Source organism: Castor canadensis, chromosome 12 (genome assembly GCF_047511655.1).
Source record: "Castor canadensis chromosome 12, mCasCan1.hap1v2, whole genome shotgun sequence".
In the NCBI taxonomy this organism is placed as follows: domain Eukaryota; kingdom Metazoa; phylum Chordata; class Mammalia; order Rodentia; family Castoridae; genus Castor; species Castor canadensis.
Window position 1 is genome coordinate 74695853 of NC_133397.1, and position 26350 is coordinate 74722202.

Consider the following 26350-nt stretch of genomic DNA (forward strand, 5'->3'; position numbering starts at 1 on the left):
GACTGCCTAAATCACAGCCAGAATGCTGGTAGCAAGTCCACAAAATGTCATTTTTCATCTTTCTAGACTGTGTGAAAGAGAGGGGTTGGCATAGATGCTTAACAAAGTGATTCGTTAATCTACTATGCTAACATTTTTATTTAATATTAGTAGCACAAATATGTTAGCCAACGCTTATTTTCATTGCCGATTCATCCTTATTTGAAATTGAAAAATATTGTTCTTTTTGTCAGGTGTTTCAATACTTTATCAGCAGAGTCCGACAGAAGCTGCACATTGTTCTCTGCATGAGCCCAGTTGGGGAGGCTTTTCGTTCCCGATGCCGGATGTTTCCATCCCTTGTCAACTGTTGCACCATTGACTGGTTTGTCCAGGTTGGTGACACCCCAGGACATCTCTTTGAGAAATTAGTTTTAACTGTCTGAGAAAAACTCATGATACTTGCATTAGCTTTAAAGGCTGCTAGCAAGTTACTCATGCAAGAGACAATGGTGACAACATTAGGACAGAGACGAGACAAAATTTACAAAGGAAAAGGAGACCACTGAATTGAGCAGTACAGAAGTTATCAGTGATCTTGATAAGAGCTTTTTCAGTGGATGGCAGAGGAGAGGGTTCAAGAAAGAAGAGGGGAAAGGAATCAGAGACAATGAGTGCAGGCAATTATTTGAGAAGCAAATGAAACCCCTGTCCCCTTTAATGAGAGGAGAGAGCCATTCATTCAGTTCACTAAGCACCAGAGACAGACGTGGGAGTCAATTAGGTGAAAGGAGGGAATAGGTAAGGAAAAGTTTCAGAAAAATACAGCTTTCCTACTTGTCAAACTGCATGTTATTGAAATAAACAGTTTCCAGATTGCCTCTTTATTTACAGTGGCCCAAAGAAGCACTGCTTTCTGTGTCAAGGACATTTTTCTCAACTGTCGACACTGGAAATGATGAATTGAAAGAAAAGCTTTCTCTCATGTGCGTGAAAGTTCACTTGAGTGTCTCCCAAATAGCAGAGCGCTATTATGCAGAGCTCCGCAGGCGGTACTACACAACACCCACCTCCTACCTGGAGCTCATCAATCTTTACCTGTCTATGCTGGATGAAAAAAGGAAGCAGTTAGTTTCAGTAAGCTCAATATTGTCGATAAAAACATGTTTTTTGCTTAAACCCAAAATGTTTTGGAATGAGTGAAAAATCTGTGCACCTGTCTTATCTTCCAGAGTCCTCTTCATCTTGACCTGCAACAGGGACAATGGGGTCTTCCTGGATATTAATATCTTCCTCCTGTCATTTATATAAGTTTCATTAACTCAAGTAGAATGACATGAACAGCATCAGAGTTCAGCAGAGAGCTCATCATCTCTGTAATATTAAATATGGAGGAAAACTTTTTGTTAAGTCATAGAAATGAGGTTTTAGTATTGTAACACGTTTTAATGGTTCCCACTAAAATCAAGGACTTTGGTGTCAGCCAAAGTACAACCCAAGCTCTGCCTCTCATGGTACAGCCTTGAGCACATTATGGAATTTCTGTAAGCTTTAACAGAATATAAACTTTAATTAATATTGTCTAATAAGAATACAAAAATAAAGCTTGAGGAAATGGCTTAAGTGGTAGAGCGCCTGCCTGCCTCCAATCATGAAGCCCTGAGTTCAACTCCCAATACCACCCAAAAAGTGAATTAAATAAATAAAAAAGAAAGAAAAAAAGCTTAAAAGTAACATCTCTAGCTCCCTCTTGGATTGTTGTTGAATTTAAATATGATACTGGTCATGCAACACTTAGATTATGACCTGACACATATGAAGTGCTCGGGAAATAGTGACTGCCATTATACAACATCATCACCATCATCATCATGTTAACATGCCTAAAATTTCAAGCACAGTAAAAATGGAAGCATTTACTATTTAGATATTCAACATGTTTTTCAGAGGATTTTTACCTCATGAAACGCATGCCTTGTAAAATAACATATTTTTGAAATCTGCAAATTTGAACCAAGCTTTCTGACTCACCCTCAAAAACCAGCTCTTCTCAGGTGTCTCCCTGCCACATGATCACTACTGAAAAGTATGGCTCAGATCCACCATCCAGAACTAGATTCAAGGACCCCATCTTTCTGGGCTTTCAGCACTCCTGACCCACCTTGCGCAAACACGATCCCAGAGCTGTGTCCTCCAGTATTCTTCTCTGAGCACGTCCCTCACTCATTCAACATGCTACTGTGAGGAATAAAAATAATGTAATGTGGTCCCTGCCCTGAGCGAGCCACAGTTGAGGGCCATCCCACAGCTGTGGCCAGGGCATATGGATCCAAACACTTCATGGTGAACAGCATGGTCATTTCCTAGAGTTCCAATATCTGAAGAATTCCCAACTTGCAATATGTTCACAACTTGAAGTATTACAAATAGATTTGCTAGTTCTGTAGATGTAAAAATCTAATAGGTGAGTAACAGATGCCAGTAAACTTACAGTTGATAATGCTCTTACAATAGAATTTTTTGTTGTCATTTAGGCACGAGATCGGGTGAAGAATGGTCTCACCAAACTATTAGAAACAAACGTGTTAGTAGATAAAATGAAATTAGATCTTTCAGCTTTAGAACCTGTGCTGTTAGCAAAATCACAAGACGTTGAAGCCATAATGGAAAAATTGGCAGTGGATCAACAAAGTGCAGATCAGGTATGCTACATTACCTGATGATGTGAGTATGAAGACTTTGGTCAGCAATTGATCACTTATCCAGAATGATATATGATCATTTTGCTAAAATAATTAGGTAATAGATTTGGTGATGCTACTTTTTTGCAAATTAGCAAGGTTCTTGGTTTTGGTTTTTGAGATTTTGTTTGTTTCCTTATTTTTTGAGACAGGGTGTCACTATGTAGCCCAGGCTGGCCTTGAAATTGAGATCCTCCTGTTTCAGCCTACCAAATACTGGGATTACAGGTGTGTATCATGATACCTGGTTTAGCATTGTTTTTAAATTGTATACAATCTCTTTACTAAATTCACCTGGTCTGTCCCACAGAATTGGTGCAACTCAGTGAATGGGACAGAAAGAATTGTGAAAAAACTACCTATAAATATAAAGCAGCTATTCCTCTCCTAAGAAGAAATGGCTTGTTATAATAATGCCATTGATACAATATTGTCAACATGCCATGAGATGGACAAAGGAAGAGCATAAAATATAATCTAGCTAATGCCTTTCATCATTGGTCTAATCCAAAGGGCAAACACTACTCATTTTTATTGGCTTTGTTTTAAAACATTGCACTTCAAATACAAGTTGAATATTCCTTATTCAAGATGCTTGAGACCAGAAGTATTTTGGATTTTGGATTTTTCCAAATTTTGGAATATTTGCATATATATAATGAGATACTTTGGACACAAAATTCATTTATATTTCATATACACCTTATACAAATGGGCTGAAGGTAATTTTATACAATATTTTTAGTGTGCCTGTGGTTTGACTATGACCTATTACAAGAGGTCGGGGTAGAATTTTCCACTTGTGGAATCATGTTGGCACTGAAAAGCTTTCAGATTTGGGATTTGAAAACTAAAGCTGCTTAACCTGTAATGAGAACACTCAAGCAGTCTTGTTTCAATTATTAGGTCCGTAGTGTTGTACAAGAAGACGAAGCGACAGCAAAAGTGAAAGCTGAAGAAACCCAAGCAATAGCTGACGATGCTCAAAGAGATCTTGAAGAAGCACTACCTGCCCTTGAAGCTGCTAATAAAGCCCTGGATTCCTTGGATAAGGCAGATATATCTGAAATCAGAGTGTTTACAAAGCCCCCAGATTTGGTCATGACTGTAATGGAAGCAATCTCCATTCTCTTGAATGCCAAGTAAGTAATTCAGAATCATTATTACAGAATATCTGGTGAGAATTTTTTGCTGTTTTTCTCCATTTTCATATTTTCATAGATGTCTATTTCTTTTCTTTTCTAACCCACTGATTCTGTTGATGGGTCATTTAACAGATAGACTCAACAAGCATTTTTTCAACATCTACTTTGTGCTAGATTATGAGAGATACAGAGATAAATCTTTTTCCCACAGGCTGCAGGTAGTCTAGTGGGGAGGTGTGACACATTTCTGGAGATGATGCTTAGCTGGAGATTGGGACTGTGGGGAGAATGTGGGGACCTGTGATACTTTGGGATGGGATGGAACTGAGCAGAAGGGCAGTGATTATATCATGAAAGACCTCATATGCTACACACCAAGCAGTTCATATTTCATCTTGAAAACATGTAGCTTTCAAACTTTAACAATACAATTTTTTTCAATAAAAAATATGTTAAAATGAATCTTCTATGTAAAACCAAGAAAAGGGCCTGGAGTACCCCTCCACTGCCAGGTATCCCCACTCACCCTCAGGCTGGCAGCACAGTAGGACCAGAGGTGGGGGGGGCGGTCTCTGCATGGCACAGATAGAAGAGTCCCCATGAGCAGAGGTGACTGAGAACCATTGGAAATTTTTTTACCTAATCAGATTTTTATAGTAGCAATATGACCAAAGTTCAAAGAGCAAACTTGACCAAAAGATGCTAGAAGACAGTTTTTGTGGTATCACAGCAACAGAGCTTAAAGGTCAAAACCAAGGCAAAGAAGATAAAATGTGAGTACCTACAGCATTTTTCAAATAAAACAACTCTGTTATTTTATAATTCTTTGTCTACCAAATCTAGGTTGTATGGAGCCTTAATCATCTAATTACCTTTCTCCCTGTGACTTAATTGTGTGCCCAAAGTTACCAATTATGGGTATTACAGTACTAAGATTAAAGCTACTAGCCTATTGGGATAATATTATAATGTTCTCTGAGGAATACATCTCTTTTGTTCTTATATTACTTTATTTCAATGCTACTAACTTGTCATGTCTGTCTTTCAGGCCTGATTGGCCAACGGCAAAGCAACTTCTTGGGGACTCTAACTTTCTAAGAAGGCTTTTAGAATATGATAAGGAAAACATAAAGCCTCAGATATTGGCAAAGCTTCAAAAGTATATTAATAATCCTGATTTTCTGCCTGAAAAAGTAGAGAAAGTGTCCAAAGCATGTAAATCCATGTGCATGTGGGTAAGAGCGATGGATTTGTACTCTCGGGTAGTCAAGGAAGTTGAACCAAAGAGACAAAAACTCCGTGCTGCACAGGTACATTACCCAGTGTGATATTTTATAGAATTAGAGGTCATGATCCCCAATCATTCACTCTCTTTGTATAATTCCACTGGGGTCCTATGCAATACAGATAGTGACAATGTTCTTGAAAATTAGCTTTTGTTTTAAAAACAGTAGGCAAAGTTTTTTCAAAAATTTCCTCTAGAATCAGAATTCTTCCCACATAAAAGGAAAATGAATCCTTAGTATATTCACCTGACAAAAGGGAGTCATGTCTGCTACTTTTAATTGTCTGTTAGCTCTAGCATTGCATGGTCTAGGTCTCCATTTGCTAAATGTTCCCAACACCTTATGTGCTATCTAAGGTGTGAAAGTCAGCATAACCAACAATCAGACATGAGGTCCTCAGTCTACATAAGAACAAAGAATGTTTACTTGGTGGAACAGGTTCCCAAAAGAACTGCAGGTGTAGAGCAAGGATAAGTAACATTTGTCTATAAAGATCCAGAGAGTAACTATGTTAAGCATTGTGAGCTACATGGTATCTGTTGCAAGTGCTCAGCTCTGTGGCTGCCCCGACAAAAGTAGCCACGACAATACATAAGTGGATAAGCATTGGAATACAGCCAAGTATACTTCTTTTGATTTTTTCCAATCATTACAAATATAAAAACCATTCTTCGCTCACAGAATGTACAAAAAAATCAGCAGACTAGATGTGTTTTCAGATCCCTGATATAGAAAAATTAGTTAGGAAAAATTAGTTTCTACTATGGCACACATATTTAATATTTAAAATTAATCCATGGTAGCAACTAATTTATCTCAACTGCTTGGTACATATGCTACTACAAGTTATTTTTTTTGGATTTTTTTGTCAGTACTGGGATTTGAATTCAGGGCCTTGCACTTGCTACACAGATGATTTATTTTTTGTTTTGTTTGCTTCTGTGCTTATATTTTACTCTACCATATATATTTTAACTTTAATATTATATCTTTTTGTAAACGAGAATATAAATCACATTTTTAAATCACTATTATAAGTAAACAAATCCAACCTTTTGGGAGGGCCTATTCTTTTTTTTATTATTATTCATATGTGCATACAGGGCTTGGGTCATTTCTCCCCCCTGCCCCCACCCCCTCCCTTACCACCCACTCCGCCCCCTCCCTCTCCCCCCTACCCCCTCGATACCCAGCAGAAACTATTTTGCCCTTATTTCTAATTTTGTTGTAGAGAGAGTATAAGCAATAATAGGAAGGAATAAGGGGTTTTGCTGGTTGAGATAAGGATAGCTATACAGGGAGTTGACTCACATTAATTTCCTGTGCATGTGTGTTACCTTCTAGGTTAATTCTTTTTGATCTAACTTTTTCTCTAGTTCCTGGTCCCCTTTTCCGATTGACCTCTGTTGCTTTTAAGGTATCTGCTTTAGTTTCTCTGCGTTAAGGGCAACAAATGCTAGCTAATTTTTTAGGTGTCTTACCTATCCTCACCCCTCCCTTGTGTGCTCTCGCTTTTATCATGTGCTCAAAGTCCAATCCCCTTGTTGTGTTTGCCCTTGATCTAATGTCCACATATGAGGGAGAACATATGATTTTTGGTCTTTTGGGCCAGGCTAACCTCACTCAGAATGATGTTCTCCAATTCCATCCATTTACCAGCGAATGATAACATTTCGTTCTTCTTCATGGCTGCATAAAATTCCATTGTGTATAGATACCACATTTTCTTAATCCATTCGTCAGTGGTGGGGCATCTTGGCTGTTTCTATAACTTGGCTATTGTGAATAGTGCCGCAATAAACATGGGTGTGCAGGTGCCTCTGGAGTAACCTGTGTCACAGTCTTTTGGGTATATCCCCAAGAGTGGTGTTGCTGGATCAAATGGTAAATCAATGTCTAGCTTTTTAAGTAGCCTCCAAATTTTTTTCCAGAGTGGTTGTGCTAGTTTACATTCCCACCAACAGTGTAGGAGGGTTCCTTTTTCTGGGGGGCCTATTCTTAAATATTTGATTGATTTTACTAGGCTGAACTTGATATTACACTGGCTACCCTGAAAGAAAAACAAGCATTACTAAGACAAGTGGAAAATCAAATACAGGCTTTACAAGATGAATATGACAGAAGTGTGAATGAAAAAGAAAGTTTAGGTAAGTAACTCATAGAATTTGCATTCATCAGGAAAAGCCTAATTCTCCAAAGTAGGAAGAATTTTCAGGCAGTCAGATCTCAGCTTTCATCTAACATGTAGGACATCTTTCCATTGGACATCCTCCATTAGCCTTCTAGTATCAAATGGGAAGAACTGCATTGTATATATTCAACATCCTATATCTGATTAAGGTTTGTTGACTTGTTCCATTTATAAGTCAAAACAACAGATGAATTTGATCTAGGAAATACATACCACAGAGCCACAGAGAACACTATTTTCAGCCAAAGTGATGGAGCATCAAAAATAGCATTTGGCATGGAAGAGTCAAACCTAGACTTGGTTCTAAAACAGAAAATAACATTGAATTGGTGTGAAGTTTCATAAAGATATATTGATATCATTGGCTAAATAATTCTAATTCTGCTACAAACCAAAGCAGGTGAATAAATTTGTAATATTTTAGGAAAATGCTGAGTAACATAACCTCATGTTCTTAAAATTGTCTAGCAAAGAATATGGCCTTGACAAATGCACGCCTCATTCGTGCTGGTAAACTGACAGCTGCATTAGGAGATGAGCAGGTTCGATGGGAAGAAAGCATACAGAAATCTGAGGAAGAGATAGCCAACATCATCGGGAATGTATTCATAGGAGCAGCTTGTGTGGCTTATTATGGGGCTTTCACAGCCCAGTACAGGCAATCGGTAAGAAAATCTGTTATTCTGTAAAAAGTGGTAAGAAGCAGATGAAAAGAAACTGTAGGGGGTTTTCATTGTCCTGAGTTCAAATGGAGGCTTTCCACAGTTCACCAGTGGAAATTTGTGTATGTATTAAGTATATATTCCCCAGCCTTCCACCTCTTCCATTGGCCAGTGATGGTCTACCCTTAGACTTTCCTTAACATGTTCTTTTCTTTCTTTCTCCTGCCTTAGAAAGCTATTTGTCAGTCCCATAGCACAAGAACCTGGGGGAAGGAAAGACAGTGAGACCCCTACAGAAGTGGCATATAAAATCAGCCAGGATGAAATGTCCTGAGGTGGTGTGACTGCTACAGAGGACTGGAGAATGAAAAGGAGCAGAACATGGGATGAATATGTAGTTTCTAGAGCTTTCATCTTCAATTTAAAAAATAAAACTCATTTGTAAGAGAATAAAAGTTCCATCTACATGTATTTTCCAGAAAACTAGGGTTTTATACTCATTTTGATTAAAAGACTTCCTAAAAAATGTCTTTCCCTCATCCTTGAGTTATGAAACTTGGTATAGTCTAGACTCTGCCGAAGCTCAGGAGTTACCCAGTTCAGCCATGCTTCTCACTGGGCCAATCAGACCTTTCAGTGGAAGGAGGAGGGGAGGCAAACAGTTCTCTGTTGTGCACAACTGCAGTCCTCATGGAGGAAAGTAAGAAACAACATCCCTGTCCCCTATCTACTGATTGTCAGTAGCACCCACAGTCGTTGCGATAACCCCGGACTTCACCACATGCTTCCAGACTCTCCCAAGAAGGGCAATATACATATGTTGTCAAATCACTGTGACAGCCCAATCATTTTCACATGAGAAAATTAAGGTCCAGACAGGAGGAGTGACATGCTCCCACAGTCATAGTTAATGGCATAATTTTAGCACTAGATATCCTGACTTTTAGTTCACTTCTTGTGCTCCATGCTCTGATGCCAGGACTCCCCTGGAGACTGATAGGGCATAGCTGTTTCAGTTCCTAGTTTCCTGTTACTCACCGTATTTTGTGTGTGTCCTCACTCACTAAGCGTTCTTGACTCTGTACATGTAAGTTTTCCTCCTTGTACAGCTTATAGAGTGCTGGATCGCGTACTGCCAGTCTCTGGAGATCCCAATTGATCCTTCCTTCAGTCTCATTAACATTCTTGGAGATCCCTATGAAATAAGGCAGTGGAATGCTGACGGGCTGCCCCGTGACACGATTTCAACAGAAAATGGCATTTTGGTTACTCAGGGGAGACGGTGGCCTTTGATGATTGATCCCCAAGATCAGGTGTGTAACAAATGCTTGCAATAAAGAATAGCTAATTAGCTCTGCTTAATTCTGATCTGCCTGTTAAAAATTATAAAGTAGACGTTAACATAAGTGTAAGATTGTGGAGATTTAGACCTAGAAGACAGTTTAGAAGCCTTCTGGTCTGAGTCTGTCATTTTGTGGCTATAGAAAATAAGAAGGGGCATATTTAAATGCTCTCTATAGTTGATTTTGACTGATTTTCTATTAGTTTTACCATTAGTTTTCTATTTTATGTGGGGACAGAAATTCATCGGTACATAGTCCTTTCTCCTTAAAGGTCTGAGGAGTCAGAATGAAGTCAGGGAATGGTGGATTCAGGGCAAGCCTGTCTGGAATTTACAGAATCCCGTATCTGGCTCCCTAAATTAATGGTTCAGGTTGAACTAAATAGGGACCAGAAGAGGGAGCCACAGTGAAAGCAAGAGAGACAAACCAGAATACCAGAAGTAAGGGCTTTTCCCTTGAGGGCTCTTTCCTTCATCTGTTTTAAATTTGAACAAAAGGAAGGATTCCAAACATTGCTCTTAAAAGGTGTTTTTGTTGGGGAGAGGAGATTCTCATTTTATTTGTCTTTTTTTTTTATGTCTCCAATCTATTTCTAGATTGAACAAAATTTGCAAACTTTATTCTAAAACTTTTACTTTTTAGTCACTTACTAGATTCTAAAACAAATGTCCTTCTCCGTACTTTCTCATACAGGCAAATCGTTGGATAAGAAACAAGGAAAGCAAAAATGGTTTAAAAATCATTAAGCTTACAGATTCTAATTTCTTGCGACTACTTGAAAATTCCATCCGACTTGGTTTACCTGTCTTACTGGAAGAGGTTTGCCTTTTACTTTCTTTTCTCATGTTAACTCCAAATTTTCAGATCCTATCTGGAATAATATACCGGCTACATCTGTGCAATGCTAAACTCCCTTTTTACCCTGGTCGGATAGTTGCTTTGCTCCTTAAACAGCAGTACACTCTCATAGGACTAATTTGTTCATTGAATGAAATTTTCACTTTCAGACACTGTATTGGCGTTAGGAGGGACAGCCTTTACTTTCTGACACTGTAATTCACAGGCTTCATTGTGGACATTAAGCATGAGAAAATTAAAAACAGTAGTATCAGCAGGGACCACTGGCTACATACAGTGATGATATTAAGTCAGAAAGTGGGTATAAACATCATTTTCTACTTGAGTATAAAGTTGGAATTAGATTAAGTGATAGCAATAAGAATGAACTTTTGTTTTAAAAGTGAGGAGGGAAGTGATTATTGACTTATGATGCTCCATTTCTTCAGATATCACTCCAAGAATGGGTTTTTTTTTACATTGTTCTCTCATTCAACAAACATTTTAGAACAGATCACAAACAATATAGGTGCGGTTCTTGTCCTCAGTTAGCATATGATTTAGTTGGGGACAAGGACAGTAAACAAAGAAAGATGAAATGAGGGAGAGGGAATGAAAAAGGCTTTGAAGGAACAAGCAGGGTGCAGAGACAGCACCCTAACCTAGAGGAGGTGAGATTCAAGCTGAGACCTCTGTCTGAGCTCAGCCATGTAAAAGAACCAGAAGAGAAGGGCTTCCCAGACAAAAAGAACAGCATGTGAAAAAGCCATGGGCACAGAAGAGAATGATTAATAAACATGCTTTATTTCCCTATTACTATTCTGTTTTTACCAGAGAAGAGTGAGTGAGCAAAAGTATGGGCTGTTGAACTGTTGAGCTATGCCTAGAAGTACCTCTGCTTCTGCACAAAGACAGGATGCTCAGAAAACACAGTGACTGGGAGCAACTTAGCTGCAACCCCTGCATAGTGACTAGGAATAATAATTAATATGTTAGTATTCACTAACATTTGTTGAGTGCTCACTACATTCCAGACTTGGTTCTTAGTATTTTAACTCATTAGTTTCACTTCAACCTCACAAACGAAAGTTTATTCTATTTTTCCAATGAGACAACTAAAGCATAAAGAGGTTAAACTGTCTGAGCAGCCTTGTCTGCCTAGAAAATCCACAGTGAGTTACCCTACTCTTCACTGGAACCACGAAGAGCAAAAGGGGTCTCGATACAGTCAAGCTTTGGCTTCCCCAACATAGCAAAGCCCACCCTTGAACCCTAATGTCACAGGAGAGAAAGGTCTCTGGAAATCTTCAGCACAGTAATTAGCCCCAAGCTGAGTTCTTGAATCCAGGTTTACTTTAGGGCATAAGAGGTCCTGAGGGACTTTCCTCTCACATGGCATTACACAACAGACCTTCTACAGTGTTCTGCCCATGGACAGGACAGCCTTTAACTCTTGCGAGTCAGGCCCCCCACCAGCAATAGGATGCTCTTTCTGGGCCTTCCTGGCTCTCTGGGTCTTGGGGGTCATGAGCAGTGCACACCTAGCTGCTTTCTGCATTTGTTTGGATAAAATTTTCAGACTTCATCTCCACCCACTCATGGGTATGAAATCAATTTAGTCTATTTCAATCAGAATTTATTAATGAAATAAAATAGAATTTTTAAAACACAAAATCATATCATGGTTAAGGGTGAATTTTGTCTCATAAACTCTTCCCCCCACCTTTTGTGTGTGTGTGTGTGTGTGTGTGTGTGTTACTGCGGTTTGAACTCAGGCAGGCACTCTACCACTTTAGTCACTTTGCCAGTCCATTTTCGTGTTGGGTATTTTCAAGATAGGGTCTTGCAAACTATTTCCTGGGGCAGGGAAGGTGCTTCAAACTGCGATCCTCCTGATCTCTGCTTCCTGAGTAGCTAGAATTACAGGAGTGAGCCCCTGGCACCCAGCTCCCCCCTTGGTTTTTTTGAGACAGGGTCTCTCTATGTAACCCACACTGGCCTCAAACTTGAGATCCTCCTGCCTTCTGCTTCCAGAGTATAGAATTACAGGTGTGAACCACCACACCAAGCTTATCTCATAAACTCTTGTTTATATGTGGACATTAGATCAAGGGCAAACACAACAATGGGATTGGACTTTGAGCACATGATAAAAGTGAGAGCACACAAGGGAGGGGTGAGGATAGGTAAGACACCTAAAAAATTAGCTAGCATTTGTTGCCCTTAACGCAGAGAAACTAAAGCAGATACTTTAAAAGCAACTGAGGCCAATAGGAAAAGGGGACCAGGAACTAGAGAAAAGGTTAGATCAAAAAGAATTAACCTAGAAGGTAACACACACGCACAGGAAATTAATGTGAGTCAACTCCCTATATAGCTATCCTTATCTCAACCAGCAAAAACCCTTGTTCCTTCCTATTATTGCTTATACTCTCTCTACAACAAAATTAGAAATAAGGGCAAAATAGTTTCTGCTGGGTATCGAGGGGGTAGGGGAGAGAGGGAGGGGGCGGAGTGGGTGGTAAGGGAGGGGATGGGGGCAGGGGGGAGAAATGACCCAAGCCTTGTATGCACATATGAATAATAAAATTAAATTAAATTAAAATTAAAAAAAAAGAATTTACATGTGTGGGTGCCATATCACAGTGTGCATGCCCACATTCTAAACAAACAATCATATTAACTTTGAGAAAAAAAAAACATAGCTATCATGCAGAAGAGGGACCCACAAACTGTCTATAAAGAGCCAAATAGTAACTATTTAGGTTTTCTGGCCTCCAACTCTTCTTGTGCATATTCTTCATTTTGTTTTAGTTGGGGGAGGTGTCTGTTTTTATAATGGTTTTAAAAACATGGTAAGAAACCATTCTCCACTCAAGAGTCATATAAAAACAAGTCACAGAAGGTCAGATTTGGTCTATAGGATGTAGGACAACTATAAAAACAAATAGGTCTTCACTCGTTCAGGGACAGCTGAGTCACCCTGCATGGCAGTGCACAATGCACCCAGCTTCTCCTTTCTGAGTTTATTTCCCATGTGGATGAATATGTGTGAGATTAGTGCAAATATGCATATATTGCCTTCGTATGCTCTTCCTTCCTTAGACTATATATTAAAAAAAAAATCACTGGAAACACACATTGTTGGACATAGTGTGAAGATATTTATTTATATATGTACTGAAAAAAAGCTCATTCAAAGTAAATTTTGAGGTCCTTTAAGTAATTCTGACAAGTTGATGCCACCTATTTTAATTCTTTATTGTTTGCACTGTTTTGTGTTATTTCTACCTTAAGCTCAAAGAAACCTTGGATCCAGCTCTGGAACCCATTCTTTTGAAACAAATATTCATCAGTGGTGGACGATTACTCATTCGCCTTGGAGACTCAGACATTGATTATGACAAGAACTTTAGGTTCTATATGACATCTAAAATGCCGAATCCCCACTATCTGCCTGAGGTATGGGCTATTACTGTAGAATTCTCAGCCTAACTGGATTACATGTAACAAGCCTCTGAAGTTTGGTGGGTTCGCATCTGGAAAGAACAGACACCAACCTGTGCATTCTCTCTCTTCTGCAGCCCCCTCCCTCCCATGTTCTCCTCTAGCTAGTCCTGATTCTAATTCCAGTATCCTCTTGTGAGCTGTTTGGGACTCAGACCCCAGCCCACTCACTCTCCAGGTCAAGGCCCTGCCTGAAGTCACTGCACATCCCTCCAGTGCTCTCACCACCTCCTTCCTCCAGGCAGCTATGACTCCTCTCCCCCACACACGTCATGCTTTCTGAGAACACCTGGCTTCTTGCCCCCACCTCTTGCCCTGAGTGTTGCTCCAACTGCAGGCACACTACTTACTCTGCAGGCTCTGCTTGGTACATCAGTGCCACCACCAACAAAAAAAACCCTGAATATACTATTCCAAATTAGTTATTGAATGTCTCATAGCTATCTTTCTTCAAGAGATATGTTCGGACTGAATGACATTGACACACTTCTTGGTTACTATGGAGAAGCATCATCAAAAGCCTATATCAGGGTTTTCCTTGTCAGTCCCAAGGAGCTTAATTACACAAGCACTGCCAGGGCTCATCTCCCAAGTTCCCATTTCAGATCTTGGAAAAGTGACCAGTGTGTCCACTTGCAATCTTTGGGTTCTCATTCATTTAGATTTAGAGAGGGAGTGTTGTACACAAGACTAGCCCTAACTTAATTATTCCACCTCTAGGATCCTCAACAGTCAACTCTAACAGGGAAAGAAAGCTTACTTCAAGGACTATTAATTTATGCTAACTGTATGGCATTCAAATGTTCTTTATTTATTGGTTCTTGCTATTGATTTACTCAAGTAATGTCAGAATATTGTGATGGTATAGTAATGATTTTCTACAAACAAGTGAGATGAGGTAAAATATGTAAAACTCTGTTACCAACAATAGCTTCTTTTTAACAAAAACATACTATGTACAAGTGACTTTAACTTAATCATTACAACTAAGAAATTTTATTGCCTCATTTAGTCTTCACCACTACCCTAACTTATTTTTATCCCAGTTTTTAAATGTCAGGAACTAAAGCTTGGGCACAGATGAATGACCTATCAATACCATGCATCCAGTAAAAGGATTCATACCCAAGCAGTCGATTGTAAAATATTGCTTCTAACCTTTTTCTAGCTCACCTATCCTTAAAACATCATGTAGGCAGCTATAACTGGGGGGAGGGGAACAAGACTCACACTGGCAGGGAAAATCATATTAGAATTTGACAGCCACATCTTGCTTAGAGTGTGTGGGAGGCAGTATGTGCACAGTCGGACTTGAGGTACATCCTCCTAAGAAAGGATGAGCCATGTTCTGATAAAAACAAAAGGCACTTCTTGATTTACTTGTCTACACTTAACACATTCCTGTGTATTCTGTGCTTGTCATGCAGGTATGCATTAAAGTTACCATCATCAATTTTACTGTAACCAAGTCAGGCCTGGAGGACCAGCTGTTAAGGTAAAAAGAGAGTGTGGACAGGGGGAAGATCATAGTTTTCCTAATGTTTTGTTTAGACATTTTGACAAAGAAAAAATTTTAGTATGTAAAAGCATCTCACATGACCCAATCAGAGGTCGAGGCAGAAGGATGGTGAGTTCTAGGCCAGTCCAGGCAAAGTTAGTGAGACCCTGTCTCAAAAACAAAACCTTTAAAAGAGGGGTAATAGGAGCATGAATCAAGTGGTAGAGCACTTATCTAGCATGTACAAGGCACATGGGGCTCAATCCCCAGTACTGAAAAAGAAAAAGTAACTGCCCAAGTTCTTCACCATTGTCACAGTGCTCACAACCACTGAACTGACCTAAGTCTTCTCAAGGAGATCAGAGATTTAGCTGAAGTCCTACCCACCATTTGGGCTGAGCTGGCACCCAACCCCCTCTTCCCCTCAATAGCAAGTGAATGAAGTCAGTCTTTCTGTTGCTCCTAGAAACTCACTGCTCCACATCTGTGAAAAAATAGAACTCCAAATATACTTTGTGTACTTCCACTGGTCTTTACATTGTTACTGTACTTAATTGTGTCTACATTTACCTACTTCACAAAAATGAATATCCTCCATTGGCATATTCTGTATGTGATTAAATCCCCATTTCCCAAAAATGGGATTATGAATTTTTAATATTAATGATTGATTGAAATGTCATTCATTATGTAGCACATGACTTTATTTAACCCCCATACACACACATATATGCATATGTGAATATATATGTGTGTTTATTAAACTCCAAAGGAAAACATAATTTGGACACATATTCAAAAAAATATATACCTTATGTTCAAGTCAAGATCATCCTGACTTGCACCTGCTATCACTATTAAACCAAGACACAATTTTCTTTTTTCTCTTAGGAATTATTCTGCCAGCTACTAACTTGCTTAGGTTCTGCCAGGTTAAATTCTTTCCAATTAAAGGGCATTTCACTGTATTTTATGAATGTATTCTAAAGGCATGGCTAAGCATTTTACATACCAGTTTATTCCTATGAATAGCTAAGCTTATCAATGTCACTAAGCTGTCAGACTGCCTGGGACAAAGAGACATACTGCATGAGAACAAAGCACTGTGGAAATCAGTCATGGACTTCAAAATCTCCATGCTATTTTTACCCAACTGATGGCATCACAAAAAGGGACCTGACAGTCTGTGGCCTCTGTGAGGACATAGCTTAATCCACCTTCTGACAAGCCTTCCCCTATTTCAGGTGTTCTGCTCTGCTGAGTTCCCCCAAATGCAGCCCTCATTGCAGTTTCCTCCAGGGTCCTCACCATTTTGAACACCACACTTCAGCTCCCTTTTCCTGGAGACTGCTAACCATGCTCTTCAATCCTTCAGATAGGCAGACAGGATGAGGCCCCTTTTCAGTTTCCTGGAATTCCATAAAGCCACCCAGACAGCCCACCTCCTTGCATCTCTCTTCTTTCTTCCAGAAACTCTAAGTCATCCTAGCAGATTTTCTTCTCAGTACCTTTTAACTCTTAACTTGCTTAAATTGATTTATATATTTCTCTAAGCTGTTTCCTGAACTCACCTTTATTTTTAAAAATAAACTCCTCTTTTCTGAAAAAAGTTCTTAAAAAAATTAAATTTGGGGTGATTTCTTATAGTCTTAATAACCTTAAGGTGTCTAAATTCATCATGTCCATAACAAATAATCAATGGATCACGAATATTAAGTATCATTGTGTACCAGTCATAGTGCCCGCTTTGGAGCCAGCCAACCCCAGATAGAAGCCTAGCTCTGTTTCTCACAGCTATGTGACCTCAGGAAATGACCCACTACTGGGGGTGGAACCACAGTATCCACCTCACAGGAGCATTCAAAGTGCTAAAAGAGATAACTCACTTAAAACTCTTAACAGGTGCCTGGTATGGGTGATGCTTAATAAAGATGAGTTCCTGCAAACAGGGCTATGAACAAATTATGAAAGGACAACTGAGGAGAGACTTAAGTTCCCATGACTTTTAAAGGAAGGACCCAGAAGGAAAGGCTCTTTATTTAGATTCAGTCAAGACCTGGTTTGTGGAGGACAAGCTGACTATTTGGCAAGACATGCCATGTTTGGGATGGAAAGACAGGATCATAAAGATGTCACTCAAAACATATATTATTCATAGAATTCAGAAACAGACTTTTTAGGGGGAGGAGGATAAGAAAGTAATAGAGGGGTGAATATAATCAAAATACATTAGATACATGTATGAAAATATCACAATAAACCCTATCATATAATTTTTAAAATTAAAAAGTGTTTTAAAAGAACATGGTATCAGACTGTAAATACTACTTTGCTGTGTCTTTTATTTAACAATATATCTTTGAGTTTATTCCATGTCTGTGCACAGATAAATATACATTTATAGAAAGTGCTTTAAGAGGATGTATGTCAAATCATGGTTACCTCTAGGAAGACATTAGTTTTAGAGATCGGGCAGATGAAAAGGGACTTTTACTCTATTCATTTTTTCTTTTTTACAAGAATGGATTTATGCATCATTTATGCACATAATAACAAATTTGTATTTTAAGACTTCAAAAAAAGAAGTATTTCATAGAGGTGGTGGGATTTTATAATCTCCCATGTCAGTATAAAAAAGAACGTTGTAGGCACCATTTTCAGCTTGGCACAAACAAGGATTACAAATAGAAACTGAACAATTAGAAAGAGGAAGTAGGTTCCCTGAGAGATGAGGAGACACTCTGGGTTCCCTGAGAGATGAGGAGACACTCTGGGAACTGTGGTAGGGTACAGACGTCTGAAACACAAGGTTAAGAATCAGAACTGGCTTATAGTTCCGTGAATAGCCACCATATAACCCAGCACAAGAAAGGGGTTGTGCATTTGAGTTCAGCGAGCAGCATGAATACCCAGCTAAGTAGTTCTCAGAATAAGAACAATTACAGTCAGGGAAAGAAACATAGAAATAGCTTTAGGGCACCAAAGGGCCATAATTCAGGTGTTCCAACTTTGGTTCTAGTGATGTAGTACGACTTGAAAAACCTGAGTTGGAAGAGCAAAGAATCAAACTCATTGTAAGGATCAACACTGATAAAAACCAGTTGAAAAGTATTGAAGAGAAAATCCTGAGAATGCTTTTTCAATCTGAAGGAAATATTCTGGACAATGAAGAACTTATTGATACTCTCCAGGAGTCAAAGGTAAGTGAAATATAAATTTTTACTATTCATAGAAAGTATGTTACTTGGAGTGAGGTATAGTGGCAGATGCCTGTAATCCTAGCACTCAGGACACTGAGGTAGGAGGATCCCAAGTTCAAGGCCAACTTGGGCTACATAACAAGACTGTTTCAAAAAATAAAAAACAATCAGGTGTGGTGGTTCATGCCTATAATACTAGCTACTCAGGAAGCAGAGATCAAGAAAATAATGGTTCATGACCAGCCTGGACAAAGGGTTCACAAGACCCCATGACAACCAATTAAATAAAAAAAGCTGAGCATGATGGTGCGTGCCTGTCATCCCAACTTCACAGGAAGCATAAATAAAAAGATCAAGTTCCAGGCTATCCTGGGCATAAACATGACACCTTATTCAAAAAAACAAAGCACAAAGGGCTTGGGGTGTGGCTCAAGTGGTAAAGTGCCTACTTAGCAAGCACAAGACCCTAACTTCAAACCCCAGTACCCCAAAAAAACAAACAAACGAAGTATGTTACTTCAAAAGTTATAGCCTCAGCCTTTGAGAGGCCTGCAAGGACTTTAAAGCAAGATTGAGGGTCACTTATAGGCTACCAGAGGCATGCATAAATGTGCCTGGCTATCAGGCCTCCTCATCAACCAAAGAAGAGCATAGAAATTGTAGATGACTGCTCGCATCTCTTCTTCATTTGCATTTTTAAGTAAAGAATGCAAAGAACTGGGACAAGCTATAAATTGAAAGAACACTTACACATTCATATTGTCACCTCATTCAGAGGTGGAATTAATCTCCTCTTTGGAATGTCTATGCCTCCCTATCAAAACCTCTAATGTAGCACTCGTCTCGGTTTGCTTTTTGTCACAGTTATCCAATTACATGTCTTACCTCTTTTGATAGATGATTCAGTTCTATGCAGTGGGAATCTGTAAATGGCACATCTTGATATTCCTTCTCCAAGAGTTAGCTGTGGTGTCTGCACACAACTGTTTAGTAGAAATGAGCCCATAGTATGATGAAGCTTTACATCAAACATATAATCCTGCAATGACTTATTTCTCAGATTAAGCCATAATTTAAAAAGTGTATTCAAGGAGAATAGCCTAGAAAATGATTTTTACCAATTACTTAAACAAGGAGCTCATAATGTTCCATTCTTTGCCTTTTATTGATGTCAAAAAAGGTTTACTGGGCTGTGGATGTAGTTTAGTGGTAGACAGCTTGCCTACCATGTTCAGGGGCCTGAGTTTGATCCCCAACATCAGAAAAAAAGGGAAGGGGGATTTACTGCTTTATATCCTGCTAACTTGGTATTGAAACAAACAATTCTGGGGCTCTCATTTCCTTTCACTCTTTTTGCTTGTTTATTCATTGGTCTTTTTATCCTCCTTTCATTTGTTCTTCCTTGCTTTGGTTTTTTAATTTGGGGCAATTGATTATTAACCCATTTATTTTTAATTCTTATTGAAGATTTATATACAAAGTGTACACGAATGAAACATTTATATAAGGTTTGTTGTGTCCAACATCATTCCTGCTTTGGTCCTTCCCTACACACACACACACACACACACACACACACACACACACACACACTCACACACACACATACTATAGCTTTCTTGAGAGAAGCAAACCACTTTTCATGTTGCACATTAACTATCAATACCTCTAACACACACACACACACACGCACAAAACCTTCCCCTCCTTAATCTCCCACTGTAGTTCTACCCTGCTTATAGCTGAACAGTACCTGAGGGGAAAGACCTGGCTGCAAGGGTTTAGGAGGCTGAGGAGGGGTGAGCTTACGTTCATTCACCTGATAGCTCTATTTTCAGTATGGTACCTAGTCCTCAACTGTGCTTGGCCTCTTCCCAAAGAAATGCCCTGCCATTACTTCCTACTGTGGGGGAACTTCTAGCTTTCTGGTGGAGAAGGGACAATCTCCTGGCTGGTGGTGGGAGAGACAACCTGGGAGTCTCCCAAAATTCTTACTTCAGACCCTTCCCACTTTGAGCAGGGATCATTGCTACTAATTCCTGTGCCTCTGAGGAGGATTCTGTTTTATAAATTAGATGAGTTTTCGGCTTTCCCCTTTTGCCAGTTTAGGAATTCATTTTCTACTCTTGTCTGCTCTCTAGCTCCCAACATTTTATTTACTATTCCTACCATTCCTACCATTTTCATGGGTCTGCAATGCTTTTTAAATCCCTGTCATGTATTTTTATCCTGGCCTTAGTAGGGAATGAAGGCAGATGAATGTGCTCTTACTGCCATCTTTATCTGTGAGCTGGTTTCCTTGTTTTCAAGGCACTGCCTCAGAGATATCCTTTCTATAAGAGTAAAGATCTGACTGATTGATCCACTGCCACTTCCTGCCTATAGTTTGTACCCCTTCCAATTCCCAGAATCCCTGTTTTAGCATACGTGTTCTCTAACCACTGCTAAGGCTCCATAAATAGGGCATAATGTCAAGTAGTTGCCAAACCCAATGGAGGTATAGAGTGTTCTAACATCCTCTAACAGAAAAATGGAAAATGGCCCACTTTCCTTTCTCTTCAACCTTAGGTTCTCATTATCAAGGCTTTGTGCTCTGCAAAGAATCAATAATTATTTGCTAGTGGGTCCCCAGGACCCAACTGCTCCCATATCAACTTCCTTTTCCTACTTGTGTGAAAGCTTTAGTTGAGTCTAGTATTAAGATCGGGGGTTCCCACTCAACTCCGCTGTTTTTTACACACACACACACACATTCCTAAGGGGTCATTACAGGGAGAGTTTGCACCTTCCTGGGCACAGCTTCTACACTGAATCCTCCCTCTCCTTTTCCTGTGGGTTGAGGTGGACAGTTTAGATTTACACTCTTCAATGTGGTAGGTAGCCATTAGGCAAATGTGGCTGCTTAGAATGTGGTATCTGAATTAAGATGAGTTGTTAGTATAAAATACCACCAGATTTCAAAGACTTAGATTTAAAAATGTAAGATATATCAGTAATCATATCAATTATATCTTGATACAATATTTGGTTATATTGAGCGAAGCAAAATATATTGTTGAAATTAATTTTACTTGTTTTGATTTAGTTTTAATAAATTTGAAAGTTTGGGTGTTATATGTGGCTCACATTATATTTCTGTTGAAAAGTGCTAGTCGAGACAAAAGCCTGATCGTCCCCATCAGCTCTCCCCTCCATCAAGCCAGTACCAAGAAACCAGATTCCACCATGAATTTTTTATAGTCCTGTCCTAAACCCTTTGATTTTCTCAAGACAAAGGATCTCCCAACCTAGGGATATCCACAGTTTTAAAAACAGCATGGGAAAGAGGAAAAGATGAGGCAGGCAAGCAGCAATAGAGAGACTGAGTGACAAAGAGAAGGGAATCTTGGAAAGTCCGTCAGCCAAAAAGCACTCCAGAGCCACAAACCCAAAATATAGAAATCCAAAAGAGCATCAAAGATGTTAAAAATGGCACCATCTCACTTAATTTCATAACCCCACAAAGCATCAGCTTCTATCTGTAGGTTTCCTTAAAAACGGATGGGATTTGGGACCATCTCTGCCCTCTCTATCAGGCATTTCCCTGGGTGTCCTTTCCTTCATTTCATGTACCCTGCACTGCTCACAAAGAAGTTAGGGAGTAATTAGGAGTGCTGTGTTTCCTTTTCAGCAGTAATTCAAAGAGAAGTCCTGTTCCAATTTTTTCAGAGCATCTTAAATTGCCCATTTCCCTTCACCCCTTCCTAACTGTGAAAGGAAGGATGATCTGCCCAGTCAGAAGGAGATCACTGAGTCCTGAGAGCTGGTCATTGTATCTGGGGGCTCCCTTGTTAGGATCACCAACTCATTCCATCTTAATTCTTTCCCGGACCTGATTGGATATATTCCAAAATTAATACTTTTTCTCAAACAGATCCCTGAGAACTTCTTGTGTGTTTATTCAGATTACTTCCAGTGCCATTAAAAGAAGGCTGAAAGAAGCAGAGTCTACTGAGCTGATGATCAACGTGGCTCGTGAGAAATATCGCCCAGTAGCCACTCAAGGCTCCGTGATGTACTTTGTCATTGCAAGCCTCTCAGAAATAGATCCTATGTATCAGTACTCACTAAAATATTTTAAGCAGGTAAGTATGTTGCTGCTGTTATTGTTAGTAAGATTCATTTCTTTGGCTTCCCTTTAAACTCTCTTGAAATATTTCATCTTCAGGGGGGAGAAATGACCCAAGCATTGTATGCACATATGAATAATAATAAAAAAATTTAAAAATTATTTTTAAAAATCCACAAAAAAAAAAGAAGAAATATTTCATCTTATCTCTAGTGAATGGGATGTTTTCATCCCTCATTATCTTTGAAGAAGCACTGCAGTATCTACCAAAAGCAAATTCCATGTTACAAAGCTTTGGTAAGCCATATCCATTTTGCTGAAGACTTCTAGGGATCAGAAAGTTTGCAGCACCCAATGCACAACAAAACTCACCAGGTGGCCTCAGTGGGCTCCCCTATTTGCCTCCAGTTGGTCCCAAGTGCCAGTGGCCTCTTCCTTTCAACCCACCCCACTGTTTCTCACCGACTTGGTCTTCCCACCTACCAGTTCCTCCCCTCCTGGCTATGTTGTTCTTTTTTATCAAAAAATAAATAAATTTTAGGAATGAAGATGTGGCTCAATGCTTGCTTAGCATGTACAAGGTCCTGGGTTTGATCCCCAGTACTGCAAAAAAAAAACGTTTTTTTATTTTTTAATTAAATAATCAAATTTTATTGTATATATTTAAGGCATACAATATGATATTATGAGCTACCTAAGGACACTGTAGTGAAGTAAATTAGCACACATCTCATGCAGTTATCCATACTTTTTGTTTTTATGACAAAAGCAGTTAAGATCTACTCATTTAACAGAAATCCTATATAAAATGCAATTTTATGATCTACAGTCCTCAGGTTTCACCTTAGATCACTAGACTTGTCATCTTAGATATCTGCTACTTTGGATCCACTGACCTACCTCTCCCCATTCCCTACCCCCACCCCCACCTACTCTTACTACATATATTGTCCCCTTTTCTGTGTAGAGTTTAATCTAGTCTCCCTTTTCTAATCCTCCATGTTCATACCCATGACACACTGCAGCAAAGGCCTCTGTATATATGTCCTCACACAGAAAACAGTGGTGAATTATAAATGTATCTTCTTTCTTCTGCTGCACATCAGCCAGTTGATTCCATTTACATTCCCTTGACACCCTGGAGCTTTTGTTTATGGCACTGCCTCTGTTTAGAATGCCCTCCCTCCCAGCATACACACTACCTTCTCTAGCAAAGCCTGCTGCCAGAGCTATATACATCTGGAGATGACCAGGCTGGACATCAAAAATGCCTCACATGACTGGGCTGTTGACCACAGCCCCTATGGTGACCTATCCATGGGGTTTGACCTTCTCACTACAGGCCAAGTAGATTCCAAGAGGGCATCTCCCCAAAGCAAATGGGCAAAGAAACAAAGGCAGTATCTGCAAGGCTTTTGACCTGGCCCTGGATATCACACAACAGCACTCTTGATAGTCTGTTGGTCAAGCAAGTCACTAAGGATAGTCCAGACTTGAGATGAGAAGTAGCAGTCTTTCAGGCAGCATATTTGTGGTAGCCCATGTTGCCTTGTTGGTGGGCCACTCCTGAGCTGCAGTCAGGCCTCCTAGAAGGCAGAACTGAAGCTCACCCATATAGCACATGGTGAGAGTTTCATGAGTGAACAGTCTGTTTCCATCCCTCCATTACATTCAAGCAATTCTTACTGAAATTGAAATATTCAAACGTAATGGTAGAGCAAGCTTGATTTTCTTCTAGAGGTCTTAAGTGGTACTTTTGAGATGACTGGGAGTCCAGCAGCAACTATTGCTGCAGGAGAGAATGGAAGTAGAAAATGGAGAGACATGAGAGTCATGTTTGGACATGCCAGGCTCTCTTCCACAGGAAGTGCATTTGTTTTAGCAACCTTTAAAAGCCATCTGTACCGGGTTAAACCTCAGTTCCTAGAGGCAGATATTTCTGTTACCAAAACTCTGCATCCTTCTTTTAGTAGGTGGATAGAAAGCTAAGCAAAGAAAGGATTATTAAATCCTCTGATGCCACCTACATGACTCTGATAACAACTTTTTTATCCTGGGTATTTGGAATTCGTGTTTATTTTCAAGGTTTTAAAACCTTCAAAAAATAAAAGTGAAGATTGCTGTAAAAATATGTTGGGCAGAGAGAAAAAAGGATATAGGATGAGTTATCAAAGCCCTGGAGTTTTATGGTTTGGAAGGGAAATCAGAAACCCCCAAAATATTTGTAGGTGACATTCATGGCCAGGACATTTTCCACCAAACCCATCCATAATTCCATTTTACACTGAAATTCTTTAGGGCATTTTGAGATTTGTTATGTTTTATTTTGCACCAAACATATCACATCTTTACTGGGCTTTCATCTCTCCATCCTTGTCAAGTTTTTAAAGAAAGCTCAGTCCTCTACTGTCCTTTGTCAACCAAACCTTCAGCGGAATTAACAAGGACTTTCCCAGTTCTCTACAATCACTGTGTTCTTCCTCCATGCCCTTTTAATTTGGGGGAATGAAGACCTACCTTTTGGGGAGGAGACTGACACAGTCAGGCTGATTTCCCTTTCTGCTCCAACCTGTTAGCAGAAAGGTGGCTAAAAGAGAAGCCTACAAAAGTGCAGTACAGTGTTTTCAGGGAGAAGTCAAGTATGCTTCTTGATCTGCCTTGGTCCTCATGTGCCTTCCAACTTCCCATCTGTTTTGATATGTGTGATTCCTCCACGAGCAGCGGGTAGTACCCAGGAATTGAGCAGACAGTACCTCACCTCTCGTCTTTGTCCCCTCAGGCTGTGAATCCTAAGGCTGCAGCCACAAGCCCCTTTGATCCGGGTGGGTCTTCCCCATGGTGTCTGCTACATTTCCCTCACCCTGTGACTTCTGGGCAGATCCACTAATTCAGGCTGTGCTCAGTTGCACATCTTGTAGCCCTAGAATTCAGGGATCCTCCTTTCCTGCTTTTTGGAAGTTGCAGGAAATGGGTAAAGCCACTTCTGACAGATCCATGCCTAATCCCTCAATGCATCACCTCTAGTGCCTACCCACTGTCCTTGTAATGTGGGACACCTTTTGGGGAGGGACCTGTTTCTAAAATTCCCAGACAGAAAATATCCTATAAATTTCTCATATTTCAAGACAACTTCTAGTACATTCTTTCCACACCCTAAAAATTATATTGGGGAAGTATAAGAAGACTTTTTGTCCTTAACAACTCTCATTCTAAAAATGAAGAATTTATCAAATATGAATTGACAGTGGAGAAAAAAACTAGTCCTAGCAGCTCACCTCCATTTTCCAAAGTTTCCTGCCTCACATCAAGTGACACATTTTGAACACTGTCTAGAGTTTGATATTGGTTCATTTCTGGAAAATTGGAGCAGAAGGAAAGCTCAGGAAAAAAAATCACACTTCAATTTGGGACAAGTTCTAGATTTTTTCACAAGACAGTATTCACCTCCTGTGCTGCCATTTGCTCACTGAATATGGGGATGGGGAGAAGAGGAGGAACAGGGATTTGTTTTTCTTCACGGAGAATGACTTAATTCAGAGATGCTGTTCTTTCTGTCACACAGTTGTTCAATACAACAATTGAAACTTCAACGAAGACAGATAATCTGCAGCAACGCCTAGACATACTCCTCGAACAAACTCTCCTCACTGCATATATCAATGTTTCCAGGGGACTCTTTGAACAGCACAAACTCATCTACAGCTTTATGCTCTGTGTTGAGATCATGCGTCAGCAAGACACTCTCACTGACGCTGAGTGGAATTTCTTTCTCCGAGGTTCCGCAGGATTGGAAAAGGTACTGTTATGCATTTAGATGGTGAATGTTGCTCCAAACAGAGCCCACTAGCCCCTA

At 39.6% G+C, this 26350-nt stretch overlaps 1 protein-coding gene across 1 annotated transcript in view; it reads left to right on the top strand.

Annotated features, from left to right (window-relative positions):
• The window catches only part of Dnah6 (dynein axonemal heavy chain 6), a 260955-nt gene that overhangs the window by 178196 nt on the left and 56409 nt on the right, over window positions 1-26350 (top strand). Inside the window, exons 48-61 of the mRNA XM_074050092.1 lie at window positions 234-374; window positions 874-1116; window positions 2514-2681; window positions 3627-3862; window positions 4914-5175; window positions 7175-7298; window positions 7811-8007; window positions 9114-9317; window positions 10041-10166; window positions 13482-13646; window positions 15119-15186; window positions 18209-18389; window positions 22334-22513; window positions 26060-26293. Coding sequence (XP_073906193.1) covers window positions 234-374; window positions 874-1116; window positions 2514-2681; window positions 3627-3862; window positions 4914-5175; window positions 7175-7298; window positions 7811-8007; window positions 9114-9317; window positions 10041-10166; window positions 13482-13646; window positions 15119-15186; window positions 18209-18389; window positions 22334-22513; window positions 26060-26293 — 2529 coding nt within the window. The remainder of the gene's footprint in view (window positions 1-233; window positions 375-873; window positions 1117-2513; window positions 2682-3626; window positions 3863-4913; window positions 5176-7174; window positions 7299-7810; window positions 8008-9113; window positions 9318-10040; window positions 10167-13481; window positions 13647-15118; window positions 15187-18208; window positions 18390-22333; window positions 22514-26059; window positions 26294-26350) is intronic.